General features: G+C 40.6%; 2 protein-coding genes across 3 annotated transcripts; both read right to left on the reverse strand.

The window, feature by feature from the left end:
* Nucleotides 1-980: 980 nt before the first annotated feature.
* LOC308676909 (E3 ubiquitin-protein ligase TRIM7-like) lies at nt 981-6,314 on the reverse strand. 2 transcript variants are annotated; one of them, XM_081342972.1, is made up of 4 exons: nt 5,585-6,314; nt 4,164-4,462; nt 2,936-2,989; nt 981-1,856 (listed from the first exon to the last, which is right to left on the reverse strand). In XM_081342972.1, exons 2-4 carry the CDS (start codon nt 4,438-4,440, stop codon nt 1,330-1,332), a joined length of 858 nt encoding a protein of 285 aa, XP_081199098.1. In that variant the 5' UTR covers nt 4,441-4,462; nt 5,585-6,314; the 3' UTR covers nt 981-1,329. The 2 variants fall into 2 exon arrangements, with proteins under 2 accessions (XP_081199098.1, XP_081199097.1); XM_081342971.1 differs by having other exon boundaries at nt 5,666-6,312.
* A 659-nt stretch (nt 6,315-6,973) lies between these two features.
* THAP7 (THAP domain containing 7) lies at nt 6,974-19,565 on the reverse strand. Its single transcript, XM_081344780.1, has 5 exons — nt 19,527-19,565; nt 18,148-18,227; nt 16,601-16,753; nt 13,975-14,091; nt 6,974-13,484 (listed from the first exon to the last, which is right to left on the reverse strand). The coding sequence occupies exons 2-5, from the start codon at nt 18,225-18,227 to the stop codon at nt 12,929-12,931; spliced, it is 906 nt and encodes a 301-aa protein (XP_081200906.1). The 5' UTR covers nt 19,527-19,565; the 3' UTR covers nt 6,974-12,928.
* Nucleotides 19,566-22,209: the final 2,644 nt, after the last annotated feature.

The following is a 22,209-nucleotide window of genomic DNA, read 5'->3' on the forward strand; positions in this document are numbered from 1 at the left end:
CCATAAAACAGAGGGACTGCATAGCATGGAACATGATAAACAAGATAGGCAACGTCACCTATTGGGTTTGAAAGATAATTTTCTTATTAATATGCCCTTTAACCTTGTTATGCATTTAAAGCTAGTGGATTTCTGAATCATACACAACCTATGGAGGGCATCCCCTTTTGTTGAGGGTTCCTTAACTCTTCATGGCCCTATTTTTCTTGATGTATCTTACAGCCTATGCAAAGGGGAAGTTACCTTTGTCCAGGGATGGATGAAACTTTGGACATACAAAGATCGGTCTGACCAGGACACCCACTGTATTAAAGACATGTAAAGCTCATGTTTCACTATCTGCCAACAAGGTACCTAGACTCTTTAAGAACCAAATACTGTTTGTTGGAGAATCTTGAGGAAGTAAATTTTTCCCAGATTCAAAGGGGGGAAATTTATTGCAATTGTGCAATGTGTCAGTTAGAGATGAAGGAAACATACTTAGAAATAGATAGGAAGTTATAAAATTTGGTAAAAAGAAGATAAGTAGCAGAAACCCAAGTAGGAACAAAGGACAGGTAAAGCTTAAGCAATTCTATAGGGGTAAAATGACAGGTAAGCTCAGGCGAGGTGCAACTCCATAGACAAATGGACAGGTAGATTAAAAGCAAGGTAGAATGACACAAAAGGTTAATAGCTTTATGAAATGTTACTCCCCTATTTCTGGAAATAAGCTGTAAAAAAGATTGTGTTATGCTGTTTTTCAGGACCTCAGCTCCCAAATTGGACTGGGACTCTTTTGCTAAAGTGCTTCAATAAATGTTTTGCAAAAGTTTGTCTCTTGTGTCTGGCTCTGATTGGATTCTGTGCCAGGCTAAGCCAATTTTTTTACAACATGAGCCAGTCTCTCTAGTAACCTGATTGCAGAAATAAATAAGCTACCATGCTTTGTAAAGTGTAAAACTGCTGCCTTCCTATGCAAAAAAACAAAAAAAGAAAAAAACCCACCCATATCTTGTCTGCAGGCCAGGATTGTTTGATCCCATTCCTTACTTTTTAAAGTCTTTTTAAAAAAAATCAGAGTGAACATATATTATTGTTTATGGAATTCTTTTACATAATGGATAAATGTTTTATAAGCTTTATTTCTCATACTTTTTTCACACATAGACTGAAGATTCCCATGAAGGGAATAAAAGGACCAGAAATCAGAAATTAACAATACTATTCTATTGTATTTAATCAAAAATAAGATTCCCTGAATCCAATGGCAATCACTTCAAGGTCTGAACAGAAAATGGTTCAGATTGGGTCATTTCACAACACTGTTTCTTCTTGTTCTTCCTCAGATTATCTGATGGAATAATCTGTACTGATTTTTAATGGATTTTTTTTGTCCCAAGTCAGGAAGAAGGGGAACATTTTCTCAAAAAATGGATAGTTGAAAGTAAAGATAATCTCCATAGAGTCCACATCATAAAAAGATAACTTGCCTAAGCTGAATTCTAAGCAAACAAGGATCCGTTGAACTGTTTTCCACAGTGGAAGAATGGTTTTAGGTGTGGTGGAGATCTCATATTCTCCATGCATCAGCTGCAAAACCCAAAACCCTTCATTAGCCGTTATATTTAAATATCCTTTTCTTTCTATGGATTCATGCACAGCACCAATGGCCCATTGTTTGGCCCTGCCCACTTCAACCACCCACTCTGAAGTCCCAGAATTAATGCCTTCTGTTCCCAGAACACAAGGGAAATAATTAAAGCGTTCAGGATTGTCAGGAACGTCCTGGGCTTGTTCACCCAAGTATACACTTTTCAGGTCCTCTGAAAGGATAAGGGTAGGAAAAGCTGTCATGGGATCCAGCGTCACCTCCACTAAAGAGAAGTGAAGAGAAAGAGAAAAGGTTGGAGTGATAGTGACTCAATTGATGACTTACAGATTTAGTGAAAAGGCAGTATTAATTCAGATTAAAGACAACATTGTGAAAATTGTTGAAGGATTTAATAAGCTCTAAGCAATATTTTTTTTTACTATCACTTGGACAGGGGACCCAACTGGAAGTGCCAGGGATGTACACTAAGTTGGAAAAAAGCAACTGGACTGTTCCATAATGCTACCAATAAAACTGTATAGATGCAGCCACTAAAGTTGTATGATATAATTATAGCAAATTCTGTAGGCTTGGGGATATTTTCTAAAATATTGGATTACAGAAAATGATTCCTTTTTTTTAAGGAGAAAGATGACAGGGTTATCAAGAACCTGAAGACATAAAAACATGGCATGAAAAAAAAATCTTTAAAATAAATACTTTTGTCCACGGATCAGCAGTCTTTTTTAGGAAAAAGCTGCCATTAAACAATTCTTTGTGGTGATGTACTCACCAAACCAAAGCAAGATAAAAAAAATACTGGAAATCTCATGAAATGTTATGCAAAAATACTGGATGGTTGTGATATTTGGGGATTTGACAGATTTCACTTATCTGTTGTTTTAAAACTTAATTTGGCACTAGGGGGAATCATTCAGGAGTATATTATAGGAGCTATGACATTCATTAGTGCATCAAGGCTCATCTGTGTGCTGCCAAAGTCTGGAGCTCTTTCTGACAGGAGTGCATTCCTTGTTTCCACTTTCTCCCTTTTTCCCTAGCCACTTCATTTAGAAAAAAGTTGGAACAAAATGCTTTTTGTTTTGACACCTTGAGATCTGATTCTGCAGCAAGTCATCCAAAGGCTGGTAATCAGTCTTTTTTCTTCTTGATTCAAGTCTTGTGTTTGGAAAGCACTTAATGCAGACATGTCAAACTCGCGATGTCACATGACGTCACGCAATGTATCAGAGACTTTTCACCATTGCCAGCAATGGGGTGGGCGCGGCTTCTGATTGGCGCGTCCGGACCACGGGCCGGCAGTTTAACACCCCTGACTTAATGCATCTGTGGACAACTAACCTTTATTTTGAGATCCAGAAAACGTCTCATCTGATTCTGGAGACTGAAGAAAATCTGTTGGAAATAAGTCAGTTCTTATTAAAATAGAAAAACAAAATGAATAAATGAATGAGCTAATTGGCTGTCCCCATTTTTTCCTTTGGTCATAATCACTGGGATGGGAAAAATACCCTTCACAGGAGCCACAACTTTAAATTGATTTAATTAAGATCAGGTTGTTTCGCAGCAACAACTAATATGGGATGACCCATTTTTTCCCCTACTGGTTGTCCTTCAGATATTTTGGATCACAGTTCGCGCCATTTCCAGTCAACACAATAGAAGGACAGCATGTTGGGCTGCACTGCTGAGCAATTTGCCCACAGCAGAACTACACTATCACTGCATAGGAAGTCGGAACTGGCAAGGTTCACCAGCCTGTCCATTTTTACAAAGAAAACTGCTACTTGGACACTTCTGTTGTTCAACATCAGGCAGCTGTTTTCAGTAGAAATGGAGCCATTAAGAGCATAGAGGGAAGAACTATAAACAAGAGTCTAATGCAGGGGTCTTCAAACTTGGCCCTTTTATGACTTGTGGACTTCAACTCCCAGAATTCCTTCAGCCAGCGTGCCTGGCTGAGGAATTCTGGGAGTTGAAGTCCACAAGCCATAAAAGGGCCAAGTTTGAAGACCCCTGGTCTAATGCATATCCAATTTACTGGGATATAAGAGTTTTTTTTTAAAAAAAACACATGATAATTTGCTTAGAAAAAAAGGGGGAACATAATTGTCACAAAATGTTTTTTCTCAATTATTTGCATTTCTCCCAAATGTGCTCATTTTCCCTAATCTTTCATTTCTGCAATTTCTTCTTTTTCCTAAGAATTTTTTTCTCTCCCAGGCCTTCATTGATGTCTGGGTTGTCTGAAAATATGGAGCTCTTTATTCCTATATAGAAATGATGAGTCCTAATTGTACATCTTTCTCCCTATTCATTTACCTACTCTCCTATACTTTCAACCTCCTAGAAAAGGACTCTAAAATAGATTGTCATTAGAAAGCCAGTGACCTTGTTAGTTTTAAAGTAGGGGACAAATCTGACTCTATAGCAAAGATTAATGGAGGCCCACAAATCACTCATTTTGAAATATCATTAGAAAGCTAAAGTATAAAGAGGAACAGAAGTCAACAAAGGAATTAGAATCACCCTTGAGTTACCAGTACACAGCTGGGCTTTTTCTACCTACATTCCAGCATCTCATTTCGGATTCTTGCAGCCAGATCCTTTTTGTTTATTCTGTCCAGAATGCTGACAGTCACCTTCAGGGCTTTGGCATCATCATACGCCTCAATCATGTATCGGGCTATTTCAATGTGGGTAGCTTTCTCAGTCTTGGAGCGACGGATGGCCTTGTAGCCCTTCTCCACTGGGTAGTCCTCGAGGTGCATCTTAAATTTCTCGAATTCCTCTTCACTCAGCTCTTCAAAATAGTCAACTAGTTTACAGCGGGGAGTGTGTGACATTGTGGGTCTCGGTCAGATGTACCTGGAAGAAAGAAAATGTAAAGGCGTGCAGTAGAAAAACTCTATATAAATCAGATTAAAGGAAGGGATAAAAGTTTGTGTGGTCAAAGTTGTTCACTCGTTTATTAAGATGACTCCAAGTGTTCAGAAAACCACAAGTGTCATTTTCAAATGATAAAGAATATACAGCTCCAATGGATGCTGCAAAAGGAAACTGACAAGACACCCTCCTTAGCCAGGGTAGAAGATGGTCATGAAGATGTTGCTTCCCAGGAAGAACAGGTGGCCAAGAAGAAAACCATCTTCTGACCAAAGAAAAAGCAACAGCAGAAAATCTCCTTCTCTTTCTTAGCTAGAAAGACCATTTTCTCTTGTAATTCAGTGCTTCTCAATATAACAGAAAGGGGCGGGAACCTTTAAGCTGAAGAATAACACAATATGTTATTCGCACAATGGAAAAAAGATGAAACGTGAGCTTTTATTTGTACTCCATAGGAAAATAGCTTTTCCTGTGAGAGGATGCCAAACCTTCATTGTTTGAGGCCTTTTAGAATGTAGAGCAGATTTACATAACTTCTTTGGGGACCATTTTTCATACTGAGGTCCAACCTGAAGGAGCCATAAAGTTATTGGAACTAAGTCAATGGAAAACGTCTAGACTAGTTGGGGAGAACATCAGAAAATCCTTCTGAGGAGATATTGTCAATATAGCTATACTGTGGGAAACAGGGGCACTAGAACCCCTGAGAAACCACGTCCATCAGCCTTCATCGTAGCAGAGGAAAAGTTAAAAGAAACGGACACCCTACGCTGCTTTTTCTCTTAGCCATTCCTCCTCCCTCTTTTTCCGCCTGCTGCACACTAGCTAACTATGGCCACGACGCCAACTCAGAAGTGTCTTTGAAACCCGAAACGCTGCGACTGAAACTTTCGCTTTCTCCCCCCTCCCCCCACCCCCGTGCCTTTCGTGAGGTGTCTTCTCTGCTCAGGGTGGGAAGGCGGGGGATGGGGAGGGCAGGTAGGCATTGCCTGTTGAGTTCCATTGAATAAGGGGGCAGCGCTTTCTTGTAAGCCACGGCGTCGGGCTTGGAGGATGGCAGCACAGCATCGCTCTTGCCTAGCGGGTCTGCTGCAGTCAAGATACCTATAAGGCCGGGGAAACCGCAGTGGGTCCAAGAAGGGAGAGGAAGGCAGCTTTGTCGCCTCCTTTCGTTCCCTCGCTTACCGCTGTCCACCGCCTGCCGCCGGCCTGGAGAATTCACAGCAAAAAGAGGCGAGACCTACTCGGTTCAGGCGCCGTTGCTTCTGCCTGCCCAGCGCGCCGCGGAGAGGGAAAGTGAAAATAGAGAGCGAGCTGTCGGTGTGGGTGTCTGTCCGTCTTCTGCAACCGGACGATTGGAAAGGCTGCGGAAAAGGATATCTTAGGCCCGAGTACTTTTCAACACCTTCATCAATGATTTAGACGAGGGGATAGAAGGGAAACTCATCAAATTTGCAGAAGACGCCAAGCTGTGGGAATTTTCAATTGTCCAGAAGATAGGCTCAAGATACAGCAAGAGTTTGAAAAACTTCTTGGAAGTCAGCCTTTCCAAGTGCCTGTGTAAAATAAATCTTTAAACCGAGCACGATTTCGTCGACATCTTTCCCGTTTTCTTGGGAAAGGGATCCTAGCTTGTCGGAGAGTTGATCTATAGTTGGCTTTCAGGTTAAGCGAATTCCGGAGAATGCTACCAAACTGGTTCTCGATGGTACTGGGGCCAGTTAAGAAAAAAACAACAGACCAGAGGTATAAAAAAGTTTTTCCTTTAAAAGTTCCAGAAATGTACTTCCAAATAAGTTAATCTTTGAGTCCTCTTGCTTTGCTGACAGAACCTGGTCTTGTTCGGCCTCCCTATTACGTTGGCAATCCAGGATCCCATATCTTGTGCTCTGCTACCCTCTTGTGGTCTGTTTTTCACTCCGTATCATTTTTTTCATCATACTGGCATTTTTTTAAAAAAAGTCTTTGTTCCTCCCACCCCCTCCTCACCCAACATTGTTCCTTTGAAATGTTCTCAATTGACATTTTTAAAAGTAATTTTAATCAAACATGCTGTATTATCAGTGTTCCCATAAAACATGAAACTAAGTCACTTCATTGGCATCCAGTTAGTGGAAAATTGAAGTCATGTAAACAGCAGTGCCATGATGCAAATTCAGGATTACCCATCTAGCTCATGATGTATATACCCAATTTGCATTTACCTTGTATTCTGACATCATGAAATATGTTTTGTCACCTATCACTGTACATAATGGCCAATATCTAGTAGCCATACTTGCAGAAACCTTAATTTTGTGTCTTCAAATGTGTGAACTGTGCCCATTTGGTAATTATGCATTTAATAAATTATGCATTTAAGTGTGTTATGCATATTGGAAGATTACTATGGGTAATTTACAGCTTACAGTTTGGTACAGTTTGCACCATCACAAATTAATCTCTATATCCTTATCAGATCACACACACACCCCTAAAATTCAGTTAGCAGTAATATAGCTTGATGTTTATTAACTGTCAACAAACATCAAGAAACAGTAACTGGCAAAAGGGGACAAAGCAGGCAAAAATATGCAGAAATATAAATGACAGCCAAAATGTTACATTATCTATAATTTATACATCATAAAAACAGACAGAACTGTGCAGCGCCACTAGAAATAATGTTTCCAACTTATGACTGTTCATTTAATGCTCAAAGTTATGTCATGATGAAAAAAACAACTTATGATTTTCACACAACTGTCACAGCATCTCTGTAGTCACACAACTAAAATTTAGGTACTTGAAAACAGGCATATTTTTATGACTGTTGTAGCATCCCAGATCACATGACTGCCATTTGTAACTTTCCCAAAGTTTCTGACAAGCAAAATCAAGGGTGAAATTGGATTCACATCTCTGTAGCTAGGATGCTGAGCTTGTCGATCGGAAGGTCGGCAGTTTGGCGGGTCGAATCCCGAGTGCCGCGTAGCAGAGTGAGCACCTGTTACTCGTCCCAGCTTCTGCCAACCTAGCAGTTCGAAAGCACGTAAAAATGCAAGTAGAATAATAGGGACCACTACGGTGGGAAGGTAACAGTGTTCCGTGCGCCTTTGGCATCTAGTCATGCCGGCCACATGACCACGGAGACGTCCTCAGACAAGCGCTGGCTCTTCGGCTTTGAAACGTAGATGAGCACCGGCCCCTAGAGTTGGAAACGACTAGCACGCATGTGCGGGGGAACCTTTACCTTTAAAAAGGTAATAAAATCAGGTGTAACCCACTTAGTGATTACTCTGCTTAAAAATGTAAGTTCAAGTCCCACATGTGGCTATAAACTGAGGATTATCTTGATGTACAATGGAAAATCTGCATGGACTGTCCCAAAAGCTGTGGTCTTTGATTGATCCAGTTTTAAGTACTTAACAGCAGAGCAAATAGAAAGGCTCTTAGTAATTTACCCTCTATTTTACTTCATAAAAGGAACAATATGATAGACAGGGATAATGCATCCAACAGTGCAGGCAAAATGTTTTTTCACAGAATAATATCAAAGCCTACAACAGAACTGTATGAATATTACAGATAGATTATCATCCACATCAGTTTTTAATCTGAACTTTCCTTAGGGTGATCAATTGATCCAAAAAACTGTTTTTGTCAGATAGTCATAGGAATTTGTTCTCTGCTGCTATCTGACCTTAGAGATTTGTTTAGTATCACAATATTTTAATGGGTGTAGTAAAAAGCGTGAATTCAGCTCTACAAAAACTTAAGTCCAAACTAATACCACAGTATAAAACACAAAATTATTGTTACCACTTTAAAAATTACCTGTATTTTTGTTTGTGGCATAAAGGTCTAGCAATCTTTACAATGGGGAATCATTGTGATTTTGTTGTATATTAATCTTGGCTTAAAGAAATCAGTCCTACTGAGTGAAGTAAGCAATTATTTTATATTATTATTTTTTATTAAGAGGTAGGTTGCTTTACGATTCTTCTTTTTGCTTTGTGAACTATCTAGTATCTTATGATTGAGACAACATATGCATCATTCAAACAAGCCATGTAAAAATACAGGATGGAATTCTGGCATATATATAAAACAAGGTAAATGACTCCCTGTGGATTTTATTCCGTAAGGCATTGCCAATTATGGGGGGGGCGGTCCTCACCTCCGTTTCAAGACCATTGAGCCAGAGCTTTCTGAAATTTCTGTGGTCATGTCACGGGCACTGTTACCTGAAGTGATACCCATTTATCTACTCCATTTGCATGCTTTCAAACTGCTAAGTTGGCAGGAGCTAGGTGAGCATGGGAGCTCACCCCATCATGTGGCACTCAGGTCTCAAACCTGGACCATCAATGTTCCAGCCACACAAGCCCAGCATCTTAACCACTGAGCCACATTCTGGCATATGTAGACTTGCTCAAGTATATTATCAGGCACTAGAAAACTGTTTCTCAACCGTGGCAATTTAAGCTGGGTGTATTTCAGCTCCCAGCATGGTGGCTGAGGAGTTCTAGAAACTAAAGTCTTCATATCTGAAAGTTGCTAAGGATGCAAAATATTGCACTAGAACAGTGCAATAGGCCAAGATCATGCTTCCTAAATAACCTTATCAAATATAAAAGCAATTCTTCTATATTAAGAATAGAATTCTATCATTATCCCATATCTGTTAATTCTTAGCAGCAATGTCTTACTGATCTCAGAAATTGTTTTAGCTCCCAAGCAGACTTATATCAACCATACGTCTATTTTTCCAAATGTTTTCTGGTTTTTATGTTTGTTACAGATTTTGTAATTATTGTGTGTTGGTACTTATATTTTGTGCTCTTCTAAAATGATGTATAAATGAAACAAACTCATGAGCAGACTTAGCATATGAACTGAGCCAGTAGTCTAGCTGCTTAGGACAGATACATGAAGCCACCACATATATAAAGCTGGCCTTTAAGAAATCCACTCCCGAAAATAATCTTTATCCTGTGTGAGCAACTGCAAATCCAAGTGCCTTCTTTCATGGGACTGACTAGATTAAGATGTGGTATGTATTTAACTTAGCTTTTTTCTTGAATCTTGAGACTTATATAGAGCCGTGGTGGCACAGTGGTTAGAAAGCAGTACTACAAGCTAACTCACTGCTCACTCCAATTTGAGTCTTACTGGCTCAAGGTTGGCTCAGCCTTCCATCCTTCCGAGGTTGGTAAAATGAGGACCCAGACTGTTGGGGGAAACACGCTCTCTCTAAACTGCTTGAAGGGCTGGAAAGCACTGTGAAGCGGTATATAAGTCTAAGTGCTATTTTTTTTTAATCCCATTTATATCTCGCCCTTCTCCGAAGACTCAGGACGGCTTACAATCTAAGAAGCACAAATCAATGTGCTTAGCTATTGCTGTTATGTATTATAAGATCTTGTCTTTGCTTCATTGTTCTGGTGTTCGTCAAGCACAGCATTTCCTCTGGATGATTAGGTCATTTTCTATAGCAGTGATACGCAAGTTAATTTATGATTTTCTACATATAGCTATACTGTAAGTGTCCCTTGTCATTTGTAATAATTTGTAGTAATTCAATTATCTAGGGGGCTACAAACTTCTTTTTGCACAGGTCTTTAAAAAAATTAGGTAGCTTCAAAATTGGGGGAAGAGATCATGCCAAAAATTCTGTTTGGGTTCCCGTAATTGGAAATAATGTCTAATGCTACCACTCATTTGAGGATCTTTATGCAAAATAAAATTTCCACAAAGGAAAATTGGTGCTTATTAGCTAAAATTAAGATATTCTGGTGTTCAGTTTGTTTTATTGTATTAAATATTAGTACATTGAAATCTACAAATTATAAGTCCCCCCCCGTTTTTTCTATGCATTCTTCTGCAAGAATATTATAAGCATACAACTTAGTAGAATTCTACATGTTCAATTTACCCTTCTCTTCATAAGAAAAATGGTTTAGCTGTTGCTTTTAAAAAATAAAAACTAATAAAAAAGAAAATTTATTTATGAGGCCACATTCAGAAATATGCCTTATAGGTTTGACTGAATATTGATGGCTCTCTTGAGACTGCAGAACTTTGGCTGATCTCAGTATGTTAAGCCACAGAAATGATTTTACTTATTACTATTGTAATCAAAATTCCTAATAAAATTATATTAAAAATGATTTTACTTAAAACTGAAGATCACTCCCTTGATCCAGCAAGAGATTCTTGCATGCAAGTAGTTTTCTAATTACAAAACAGAATGAGAATCCAAAACATCTGGCATAGTAAATAAAATATTTTGAAAAGTATTATGTGAGGAGCACATCTAGAAAAGTTCTTACTCAAAACATACAGGGTTGACATAATTTGTGAACCAAAAATTTGTCTTCATTATTTCAGTATTAAAGCATTCTCCTGAAATTTCACATTTAGACTGGGCTTCTCTCAGCTCCAACAATTAGCTTTGCTTCAAGCTACAGTTGCAAGAAAAAGTATGTGAACCCTTTGGGATTATGTGGTTTTTTGCATGAATTGGCCATAAAATGTGCTCTAAACGTCATGTAAGTCACAACAATAGAAAAACACAGTCTGCTTAAAATAATACTACACAAACATTAGCTGTTGTCATGTTTTAATTGAAGATAAGATGGAAACATTCACAGTGCAGGGTGGAAAAAGTATGTGAACCTTTGGACTTAATAACTGGTTGACCCTCCTTTGGCAGCAATAACCTCAACCAAACGTTTCCTGTAGTTGCAGATCAGACCTGCACAACGATCTGGAGTAATTTTGGACCACTCCTCTGCACAAAACTGTTTCAGTGCAGCAATATTCTTGGAATGTCTGGTGTGAATCGCTCTCTTAAGGTCATGCCACAGCATTTCAATCGGGTTGAGGTCAGGACTCTGACTGGGCCACTCCAGAAGGCGTATTCTGTTGTTGAAGCCATTGTTTTGTTGAATTACTTGTATGCTTTGGGTCATTGTCCTGTTTGAAGTTTGCAAAAGAGCACCTGGATGTTCCACAGCACTACTGGCACAATATACTGTGGACAGATGAAACCAAAATTGAGTTGTTTGGGAAAAACACACAACACTATGTGTGGAGAAAAAAAGGCACAGCACACCAACATCAAAACCTCATCCCCACTGTGAAACATGGCGGAGGGAGCATCATGGTTTGGGGCTGCTTTGCTGCCTCAGGGCCTGGACGGATTGTTGTCATTGATGGGAAAATGAATTCCAGAGTTTATCAGGACATTTTGCAGGAAAACGTACGACCATCTGTCCACCAACTGAAGCTCCGCAGAGGATGGGTGATGCAACAGGACAATGACCCAAAGCATACAAGTAATTCAACAAAACAATGGCTTCAACAGAACAGAATACGCCTTCTGGAGTGGCCCAGTCAGAGTCCTGACCTCAACCTGATTGAAATGCTGTGGCATGACCTTAAGAGAGCGATTCACACCAGTCATCCCAAGAATATTGCTACACTGAAACAGTTTTGTGCAGAGGAGTGGTCCAAAATTACTCCAGATCGTTGTGCAGGTCTGATCTGCAACCACAGGAAACGTTTGGTTGAGGTTATTGCTGCCAAAGGAGGGTCAACCAGTTATTAAGTCCAAAGGTTCACATACTTTTTCCACCCTGCACTGTGAATGTTTCCATCTTATCTTCAATTAAAACATGACAACAGCTAATGTTTGTGTAGTATTATTTTAAGCAGACTGTGTTTTTCTATTGTTGTGACTTACATGACATTTAGAGCGCATTTTATGGCCAATTCATGCAAAAAAACCACATAATCCCAAAGGGTTCACATACTTTTTCTTGCAACTGTATGTCTAAATTTGTGGCCTAGCAGTTTACATACTAAAACAGCTAAAAGTCTTGTACAAAATTATTCCTCAGGGACCAAAAATAAAGAGTGAAATTTTCTCTTTATGTAATTCATATTTAAATCATTGCCATATTTGTCTGGCAATATGATAGATGGAAATAATTTATTTTGTTGATTTTTGGTGGGAAGTTGTTTTGTGACAGTATACTTCAGATTTCCATATCATACAGTCTCATAATTTAAAGAAAATTATAAGCATCCAAAAGGTTTTTGTTCAACTGGGCAACCACAACAAGCTCTGAATTCAATATGTCAAGCAGCTTTTTTTTTAAAGAAATATTATTACCCTCTAGGGCAGCACCACAATGAAATTCTCAAAATAACTCTCTTTCCTAAATCTGTCCTCAAGCAATCAGGTATCTTTCAGCTCAGCTGGGACATCCACTTATACAATAGAAAAAATTCTTTACATATATAAACAAAAAGGGTGAAGGGGAAACAGGGTTGCATGAAGCAGGTTGCAAGTTTGTAGAGCCCCAAGTTTTGCTACAACGTATCTTGGAGATGGGAAATACCACAGCCCAAGTTTGTAACAGGACCACACAAAGCAAGATAAATGTGGGCAGATGCAAGTTATTTGACGTCATTCAGTAGCTGCAATTCAAAGACTTGCAGGTGTTCTTTAAACCGCCGATGGGCATCAGCACTGTGTGGCCGCCGTTCACGCTGCAACTCGCAGATGCGCAGACGGAGTCTCTGCTCACGACGCCGGCAAGCTTGCAGCTGCCGCTGTGCTTTTCCTAGAGCATCAAGTGCTGCCTCAGCCCGCCTCTTCCAGAGCAAGGCACTACCCACCTGGTAGCTGTGCTCATTCTGGATGTAGGCACCAGCTGGGGGTGGGAGTCGCAGCATGTAGAGGGAGAGAGAAACGGCTTGAGATGGATCCCCTACAGATTCTGGGAGAGCTGGAGATTGAGAAGCCTCTTCTTGGCCAGTGGCAGCTGGTAATTGTTCCAGGGGTATGTCTGACAAAGTAGCCAAATTTTCTGGTTCCGACCCTGGAAGATTGGGCTGGCTTCGAGGCCCACCAGTAGTGGGAGCAGCCCCAGGACTTGACAGCTCTTGCATGGGGAAGCAAGAGACGTCCATACACAATGGAGTTGTCTCCTCTGCAGAGCAGAGTCCACAGCTGTGAATAGAATCGAGGTTAGGTGAGAAATAGCAGCTGCATAAGCTATGACACAGAGTAACCGGATGCCCATATGAGACATATTCTCCCTATAGGCTAAAGGAGCCAATATGGAGTGAGGCTTGGGCATGGAAAACAAGGAATTTTCTAGGCAGCCCCGAGTATCCCTTGCAACATAAAAAGATATGGATACATGTGAGAAAAAAACCCCAAATGATTCAATTAAGCCACTAAATTATATTCCAGGACTGATGTTTTCCCCATTTTTAATATTCTTAATTAATATTTTCCTCTCTGGTTCCAATCTCAGATTTCACAATTCCATTCTGTTATACACAAAATATGTTAATGTATTAATGGCTGAATATATTATGCCTTTTATGCTTTTTACTCTTTATCAAAAAATAAGCATCACTGATAGCCGTGACTTACTTCTAAATAAATATGCACACAGTTACACAGGACACGAGGCCAGAAGACCACTACTCACCTCTGCTTCAGTGGATATTTTGCAGGTTTGGAACTGTTTAGTTTAGATTTCCGGCGTGGCTTTGCATGAGGCTCAAATATCGTAGGAACAGCCCCTTCCTTGAGACGATGATAGCCACTACAAAGGAAACAACCCCCACACATGCAAAGTTGTTACTGGTTGCAGAAAGCCCAGTATCTGGACTGTGGATTGCTGGAGGAGAAGGCAGATCTTCTGAGGGCTTCGGAATTAGCTAGTTACATTCTATTTTGAGTATTATTTGTCCAGTTTATACACAGATGTATTAAATAAACCAAAGTAATTAACTTTGGCAACATATATTTAGCCCTTTCCTATAGAGATAATTCTGTTTGCTGTCTATATCTCAGAAAACGTGTACTGAAATAACGTCTATCAAGTTAAGTCTATGATCTATTTTGGCAATACCATCTAGTATAACTATCCAAGATCTTTTTAGTGCAAGATTTCACTCACACTTTTTTCAAATGGACTTTTTTTTGGGGGGAGGGTAAGAGAAGAATTCAGTGTTAGTGTTATACATAAGTCTGTAGTTGGTCACCCTAAGGATCTGACATTCTAGGAAAGAAAAATCCCCTTGATTTCCGACTGGAATCAAGTTTAGAATATGGAAAACACATTCTAAATTTTTAGAATACAACTCAGATTGGTATTTTAATCTTTTCATCTCTGGAAAAATATATTAAACTGAAATCTGGTCATCTTTAATTAACCAACTGGTTCCTGGTCCTTCAACACTGGTGATTTTCTTAAGTACCTTTCAGGTCACTTTGACTTCCCTTCCTTAGTCTTACTCTCTGCTATCTTAGCAGGTAGAAACACATGGCTCACCTTTCCTGGGTCTGGAAACTCAGCAGGGTTAAGTCTGGTTAGTACTAATGTGAAACTGTCAACAAAAGTGTGTATAGTCAAGGCTATGGTCTTCCCAGTTGCAATGTATGGCAGTGAAAGCTGGACCATAAGAAAGGCTGAGCGTCAAAGAATTGAGGCCTTTGAACTATGGTGCTGGAGAAGACTCCTGCGAGTCCCTTGGACTGCAAGGCGATCAAACCGGTCAGTCCTAGAGGAGATCAACCCTGACTGCTCTTTAGAAGGCCAGATCCTGAAGCTGAAACTCAAATACTTTGGCCACCTGATGAGAAGGAAGGACTCACTGGAGAAGAGCCTAATGCTGGGAAAGATTGAGGGCAAGAGAAGAAGGGGACGACAGAGAATGAGGTGGCTGGATGGAGTCACTGAAGCAGTAGGCGTGAGCTTAGATGGACTCCAGAAGATGGTAGAGGACAGGAAGGCCTGGAGGAACATTGTCTATAGGGTTGCGATGGATCGGACACGACTTCGCAGCTAACAACAACAACAACGTGAAACTAGTACCATGCCATACCTAAAGTTGGCATGAAAGCAAGGTGGACAAAAAGCCAGGGATCTTGTTTAAAATATTCCTTTGGGAGATAGAAAAGAAAGAGCCAAATCTTTAAAGAAATAAAGAAAAACATGTCACCTAAACAAAAACAAAAGAACTTGGGCCTGAGAACATGGGAAGCTTCTCCTCAAATCCTATCAAAAGCTGTCAGATTTGAAAACCAACAAAGCAAGAATTGCTGCCAGTTTTGTTAATCAATAAAGCAAGGACTTTTAGGGCCTGAAGCCCACCATCTCTTTGAGTCATCTTTGGAAGCAGACTTGGCAACTTCTGCCCCTCTACCTAGTGCCTGGCAGATCAGGTAAGTGAATAAAAATGTGAGTGTGTGCAAGAAAGAAAGAAGTGAGTTTTAGTCCTGTTTTTTGGTGATTTAGATCAGTCATTCTTTCAGCCCAACCCTTCTCAAAGGGCTGTTGTGAGGAAAATAGGAGGAGGAAGATATAGGTATATTTGCTACCTTGAATTATTTGTAAAAATAATAGACAGGATAAAAATAAGCTTTGCTGTTACTCCAAATTCACTTGGTCTCTCTTATTTCAAAGAACCAGTTGTGCTTCAATGTTCAGTTGAAAGTGACTTAAGTGTAGCTGTTGACCAGGGCTGTGAATGTGTGAGCAAGAGAGCATAAGCCTTCCCTTAGGATAGGGAATTATGGAATAGCACGACTGTAGAGTAGGTGGGAAAGATCAAAACATATCCTAGAAAGGACAATGGTAAATCACTTTCAAACCACCGCCAAGAAAATTACATGCCTACAAAAATCACCAGCGGTTGATCTTGACTTGAATGAGACTGTTAACTTTTCAGCTTTAAAATGTATCTCAAGGTAATCCTTTGGGTGTGTGGACCCCTTTGGAATGGTCATATCACGCTGTGTCTGTTTTCACAAATTTGTCAGAGTTGATGAGATTAATAGTCAGTGCATTTCCCCTTATCTTATCTCTGGGCAGTAAAGTAGGAAAGCATTTCTAGAGAAAGCACTGGGCTATGTGCTCCAGCCTTTAATTTTTTTTAAAAAAGGCTTGTGAGTTGTTTCCCACATTCATAGTATTTTAAAAATAAGTCAGATGGAACCGATATCCTGGAAGGATATTGTCTATATTGATGTACATTACTATCCTACTGCAAACTGTCTACTTTAATTCTGCATGCTTTTTAATGTTTTTCACTATTTTAATTACCTACCTGGTGCCCACTAGCTCAAAGCAATTCTTCTCAAAGTGTTTGGAGCAAAAGTAAACATATTTAGAGGCAGGGTCCCAGAGACCCTGCCCACTCATGTCCTTTCGCTGACAATTCTCCAACCATGCAGTTCGGCGTGGATTGTCCTTTGGCAATCTGTGAGAAGAGATATTAAGTGATTAACTCATTGGAGACCAGAGGTCATATGCAATATTATGCACATTTTCCCCCAAGCTCTAGTAAAATAGTTCTGATGGCAATGTGGCTGCCTCTGAAGATCATCTAATGGGAGACTATTGGGTTTCTTGTATAGTTGGTGGGCCACTGTGAGAACAGACTACTGGATTAAGTGGGCCTGGGGTCTGACCCAGCAGGGCACAGTGTATGTTCTTACATTCGTGGTTTTGGGGTGGGGTATCATCAGTACGCTGATGATACCCAACTTTTTTTCTCCACCCCGAACCAACCCAGTGATGCCCTCGCTGTGATGTCCCGCTGCCTGGAGGCGGTCTGGGTCTCAATCCTGCCAAGACTGAGTGGCTGTGCATACCGGCATCTCGGGTTAACCAGACTATTCCATCTCTAACAATGGGGGGGTGAGGTGTTACCCCCCGTTAATAGGGCTCGCAACTTGGGTGTCCTCCTGGATTCACGGCTCAGTTTTGAAGACCATATAGGAGCCGTGACCAGGGGGGCTTTTGCCCAGGTTCGCCTGGTGTGCCAGTTGCGACCCTATCTGGACCGAGATGCCCTACGCACAGTCACTCATGCGCTCGTGACCTCCCGTTTAGACTATTGCAACGCTCTCTACATGGGGCTGCCCTTGAGGACCACTCGGAGGCTTCAGCTGGTGCAAAATGAAGCCGCGCGAGTTGTGATGGGGGTTTCCCGTTACTCCCATGTAACACCTCTGCTCCGCGAGCTGCATTGGCTTCCGGTTGCCCTCCGGGTGAGATTCAAGGTGCTGGTGATGACCTATAAAGCCCTAAATGGCTTGGGTCCAGGATATCTGAGGGAACACCTGCTGTCGGCATCAAGTTCCCTTCGTCCTGTGCGCTCCCACAGGGAAGGCCTTCTCAGGGTGCCGCCGGTAAAAGAATGCTGGCGGATAACACCCAGGGGAGGGCCTTCTCTGTGGGGGCACCTGCCCTTTGGAACCAGCGGCCATGGAGCTTAGGACTGCCCCTGACCTTCGATCATTTCGCCGAGACCTGAAGACCTGGCTCTTCGAGCTTTCCGGCCCAGGCTGAGTTTTAATTGGGGTTTTATATTTTTTCAGGGATTTAATTTAATCTTTTTTAATTGTTCCTAATTTTTGTATCGATGTTTTATATACCCTGTAAACCGCCCTGAGTCCTAAGGGAAAGGGCGGTATATAAATTCAATAAATTCAAATTCAATTCTTTAAAATCACTGATCCTACAAAGCTTCATTTTATGATGATGAGATATAATAGGATGCTGCAATTTTTAACCAGACTAATCCTACCAGGTTTCAGCTTAATAAGGGAATAGGAGTCTGGGAGGGCAAAGAATAAAATCATTTCTCACCGATGGAAAGAAATGCCTCGATTACGTGTTTCAGGTGTATCACGAGTGCAACAGCCAGTAGCAGAGCAGTGACGGGGCATCTGCAAGAGAAAAAAAAGCACATAACTCTTATTATTTTGAGGATTAAGATACATTTTTTCTTAAGAAAAGTCAGGTAACTAGAAGACTCCAGAACTTGGCTAAAATCCTAATATTCTGTATAACAATTGTTGAAAGCAGAACTATGTGTAGTTTGCAGAATGGTTTAGAGCTACATTGTAATCAGTCGAAGAGTACTGAAACCACAGTCTATTAATTAGCTGCCAGAGATATTGTTCATTCATTACTCTGGCTTGCAAAATATATCAGCAAATTGTGCAAACTTTGTCATCTATCTTTTCAACATATCTTTGAAACCAAGAGTCTGACAAAGTTGAGTATTTTGACATATACTATAATTTTATAAATTTTGGGATATTTTCAATAAAAATAAAGAGAACAACTATTTTTCCTGGGATTTGGTAACTGCACTGTATGCCATGCCAGATTAATGTATGAAAATCATTCCTGGGCGTTGACAATGTGCATTAGCATTAATTTTTAAAAATGAACATCCATGTAGTTCAGATTTAAGGAAGCCTTTAACAGGAAGAATTCTCCTTGCTAACAACCCAGTCATGTTGGTAGATACTTGAAGATTATTTAGAGACCTTCATGCTTCTGTTGCCTGCCATTTTAAATACCATTGATGCTGCAATTCCAAGACTGGGTTTGCATTTTATTAAGCTTTGCTTTGAATAGGCCATGGTTTCTAGAATAAGTGACAACATAAATGCAACTTGGAACAAGTTCGTACAACAGGTATGAACACAAACAAGGCGCTAATTGCACCTAGCTGACCTTGAAAGCTTAATAAATTTGGGGCTAGCTTGCATTTGGATGGGGGACCACCAGGAAATCCGGGGCCACGAGGAAGACACATCGGAGAAAAGCAGTGGCCACCCTCATCATTACCACTGCCAAGAAAACGTGCCAGACATGCAACATCGTAACCAGGCTCACTCTAGAGCCGTATTATAAAGAAAGAAGGACGGGGAGCGCCGAGGGAATCTTCCTTCGTCTCAGGTCCAGCCGCAAAGCATGGGTGCGTGTGTGTTTTTGTGTGTGTGTAAGCATGGGGCAGAAATGGGGCGTGGCTACAGCAGCCCGCTCTTTTCTCTTCTTCCCCTCCCCCCCCCCCGCAGCCCTCCTGGAGGGGAGAAGAGCAGCTGGGGCGACAGGGCTGAAGTGACACGCCGCCGTACTCGGGGGTTGCGAAGCCCGCGCAAAAACAGCTGCGGAAGGGCATCACGGGACTCCGCGGCATCTTCCCCCCGCTCTTTCTCCGTGGGTCACCTCACCTCCCCACTCCCATTGCTCGAGACACCGCCGCCGCGGCTTGAAAGCTGAAGCGGAAAGGAGAATCGCGGCTCTTCTCGCGATAAAGGGAAGCTCGAGTCCGGCATAGAGATAGAAACGTTTAGAGGCCCCCAGTCTCCGTTCCCGAGGCGGTCTTTCGTACACGAAAGATCTTTCGTGGATTGTCCCATCTGGGCTGCAGAGAGAAGGGGGATCCTTTCGATGGCCTTCATCGGATACCGAAAACCCTTAGCTGCCTTTCAGTGGTCGTCAGAATTTTTGTAATTCTCGGGTGGAGTAGCTCTGATTTTTAGCCATTGGGAACATAAAGGCATTCGTTTCTTTTACCTAATAAGGAAGCTACTTACAAGAAATTACAAAAGCTAAGGTAGAAAAAGGCAGCGTATTTTTTAAACAGGATGTCTTGGTAGTAAATGCTTCCCCCCCCCCCCGTTTACTACAACTTCCTTTTCTTCTTTGGTTTGCATTTGTTGCTTATCCGGAAGAACAGTGTGATTGGTGTGTATCTTTGTTTGGGAAGTGCTGTTCTCTATATTACTATCTCTAGGCAGGTACCGGCTCTTTAGCAACCACACTCCCTTCTAGCCAATCCCCGCTTAATCTGTTGCCTTCCGCCAGTCAATCCCAGCCTCCTAACTTTTATTATCAAACTAGGACCAATTAAAAGCCTCCGGACTGTACAAAGGCGGATTCAATTTTTAAAAGGGTTGGGAAGTGGGGATCATATAAGGAGGACAGGAAAAATATAAATCATATTCTCTTTTTTTTAAGCAAGTGGTTTTTAGAATTTCTAGGTAACGTTAGAAAGATAAATGTATGGCCCATTCAGTCTATGGTTTGAAGAACTGATTACACATCCCGCCTATTAGCAGATTTCCTATACATACAGATTTTGTCTTTTTGCTTTGCTTATTTTAAAAGCAGTAAAAATTTATTAAAAACACTATGTACTTATAGTGCATTTTTTTACCAAGACATCACCTTTGGTTAAAGAAACGCAGAGAAGCATCTATATTTCTTATTAGAATAATAATAGAATAATAATTTTAAAAAGAATTCTAGCCTCTAAAATGGTAGAGGTAGGCAGATAGTATTTATTGTGATAGAAATTACTTTTTAACCATTTTGGTAAGAATTGTAGGAAGAAAAGTCTTCATCATAGTTCCATCCAAGCCAGGGATAAACAACATGGAGACTGCTTTGGGAAGAGGGTTACAGTTTATTACAGAAGAAAGCCAGACAACAAGATGGATCCAGGAGAAAAAGGACTGACCACATGTGGGTTTTTATACCCCCTGGACTCTATTGTTTGGATTTATTTCCAGTTCCTGTTTGGGGCTATTTCCTGTGTGTCCTGAGTCCAGATGTGCCCTTCTAGGAATCAGTGCTAGGCTGCATTAACAGAAGGATAGAATCAAGATCGCATGAAGTACTAATACCACTTTACAATGCCTTGGTAAGGCCACACCTAGAATACTGCATCCAGTTTTGGTCACCACGATGTAAAAAAGATGTCGAGACGCTAGAAAGAGTACAGAGAAGAGCAACAAAGATGATTGGGGGTCTGGAGGCTAAAACATATAGGGAACGGTTGCTGGAATTGGGTATGTGTAGTTTAATGAAGAGAAGGGTGAGGGGTGACATGATAGCAGTGTTCCAATATCTCAGGGGCTGCCACAAAGAAGAGGGAGCCAAGCTATTCTCCAAAGCACCTGAAAGCAGGACAAGAAACAATGGATGGAAACTAGTCAAGGAGAGAAGCAACCTAGAACTAAGGAGAAACTTCCTAACGGTTAGAACAACTAACCAGTGGAACAACCTGCCTCCAGAAGTGGTGAATGCTCCAACACTGGAAGTTTTTAAGAAGAGACTGGACAGTCATTTGTCTGAAATGGTATAGGGTTTCCTGCCTTAGCAGGGGGTTGGACTAGATGACCTCCAAGGTCCCTTCCAAATTATTATTATTGTTGTTGTTGTTGTTGTTGTTGTTGTTATTGTTGTTGTTATTATTATTATTATTATTATTATTATTATTATTATTATTATTATTATTATTATTATTATTTGTTAAGCCTTTGTCTTTCCTAAGCTCCTGGCTCCAACCTTCTTGATGGCTCACATTTGCATGTCTATAGAACTGGCTTTCTGCTTGTGGGGAAGGAGACCTGAGACTATTAAGAAAACTGGGCATGCTTTCCTGGTTCTTCAATTTCCTTTTAGGAAATATATTTTTCTGCCCTTTTAATATTTCCTTCTCTGGGGAGCTGACTTCCCTCAGTATCTTGAAAAGTTACAATAGTAAATACATTTTGTGCTTGGATTGGGTTAAGTAATAACTTTATTGGAACTGATAAGCATGAGATATCTATGGCAACTTTAGGAGAAATATGAAGAGAAAAAGCACACATTTAGTTTCCTGACCATCCAAAGTGCTTTGTGTTGGAGATGTTGATCCAATGGCACTGATTATCCAGCTACAGATAACTTATGACTGCAGATGCGAAGACAATTCAGTAATAAACCTCCATTTGGTTATCAATGACAGACACTTGCAGATACAGAACTTTTATTATACACATTAGAAAACTACAACATTACATTGCCTTTTGACATAATCACCATTCAAATTGAGGCACTTTTCATGTCTTACAAGATTTGAAATTC

This window comes from Vipera berus, assembly GCF_964194415.1.
Source record: "Vipera berus genome assembly, chromosome: Z".
NCBI classification, from domain to species: Eukaryota; Metazoa; Chordata; class Lepidosauria; order Squamata; family Viperidae; genus Vipera; species Vipera berus.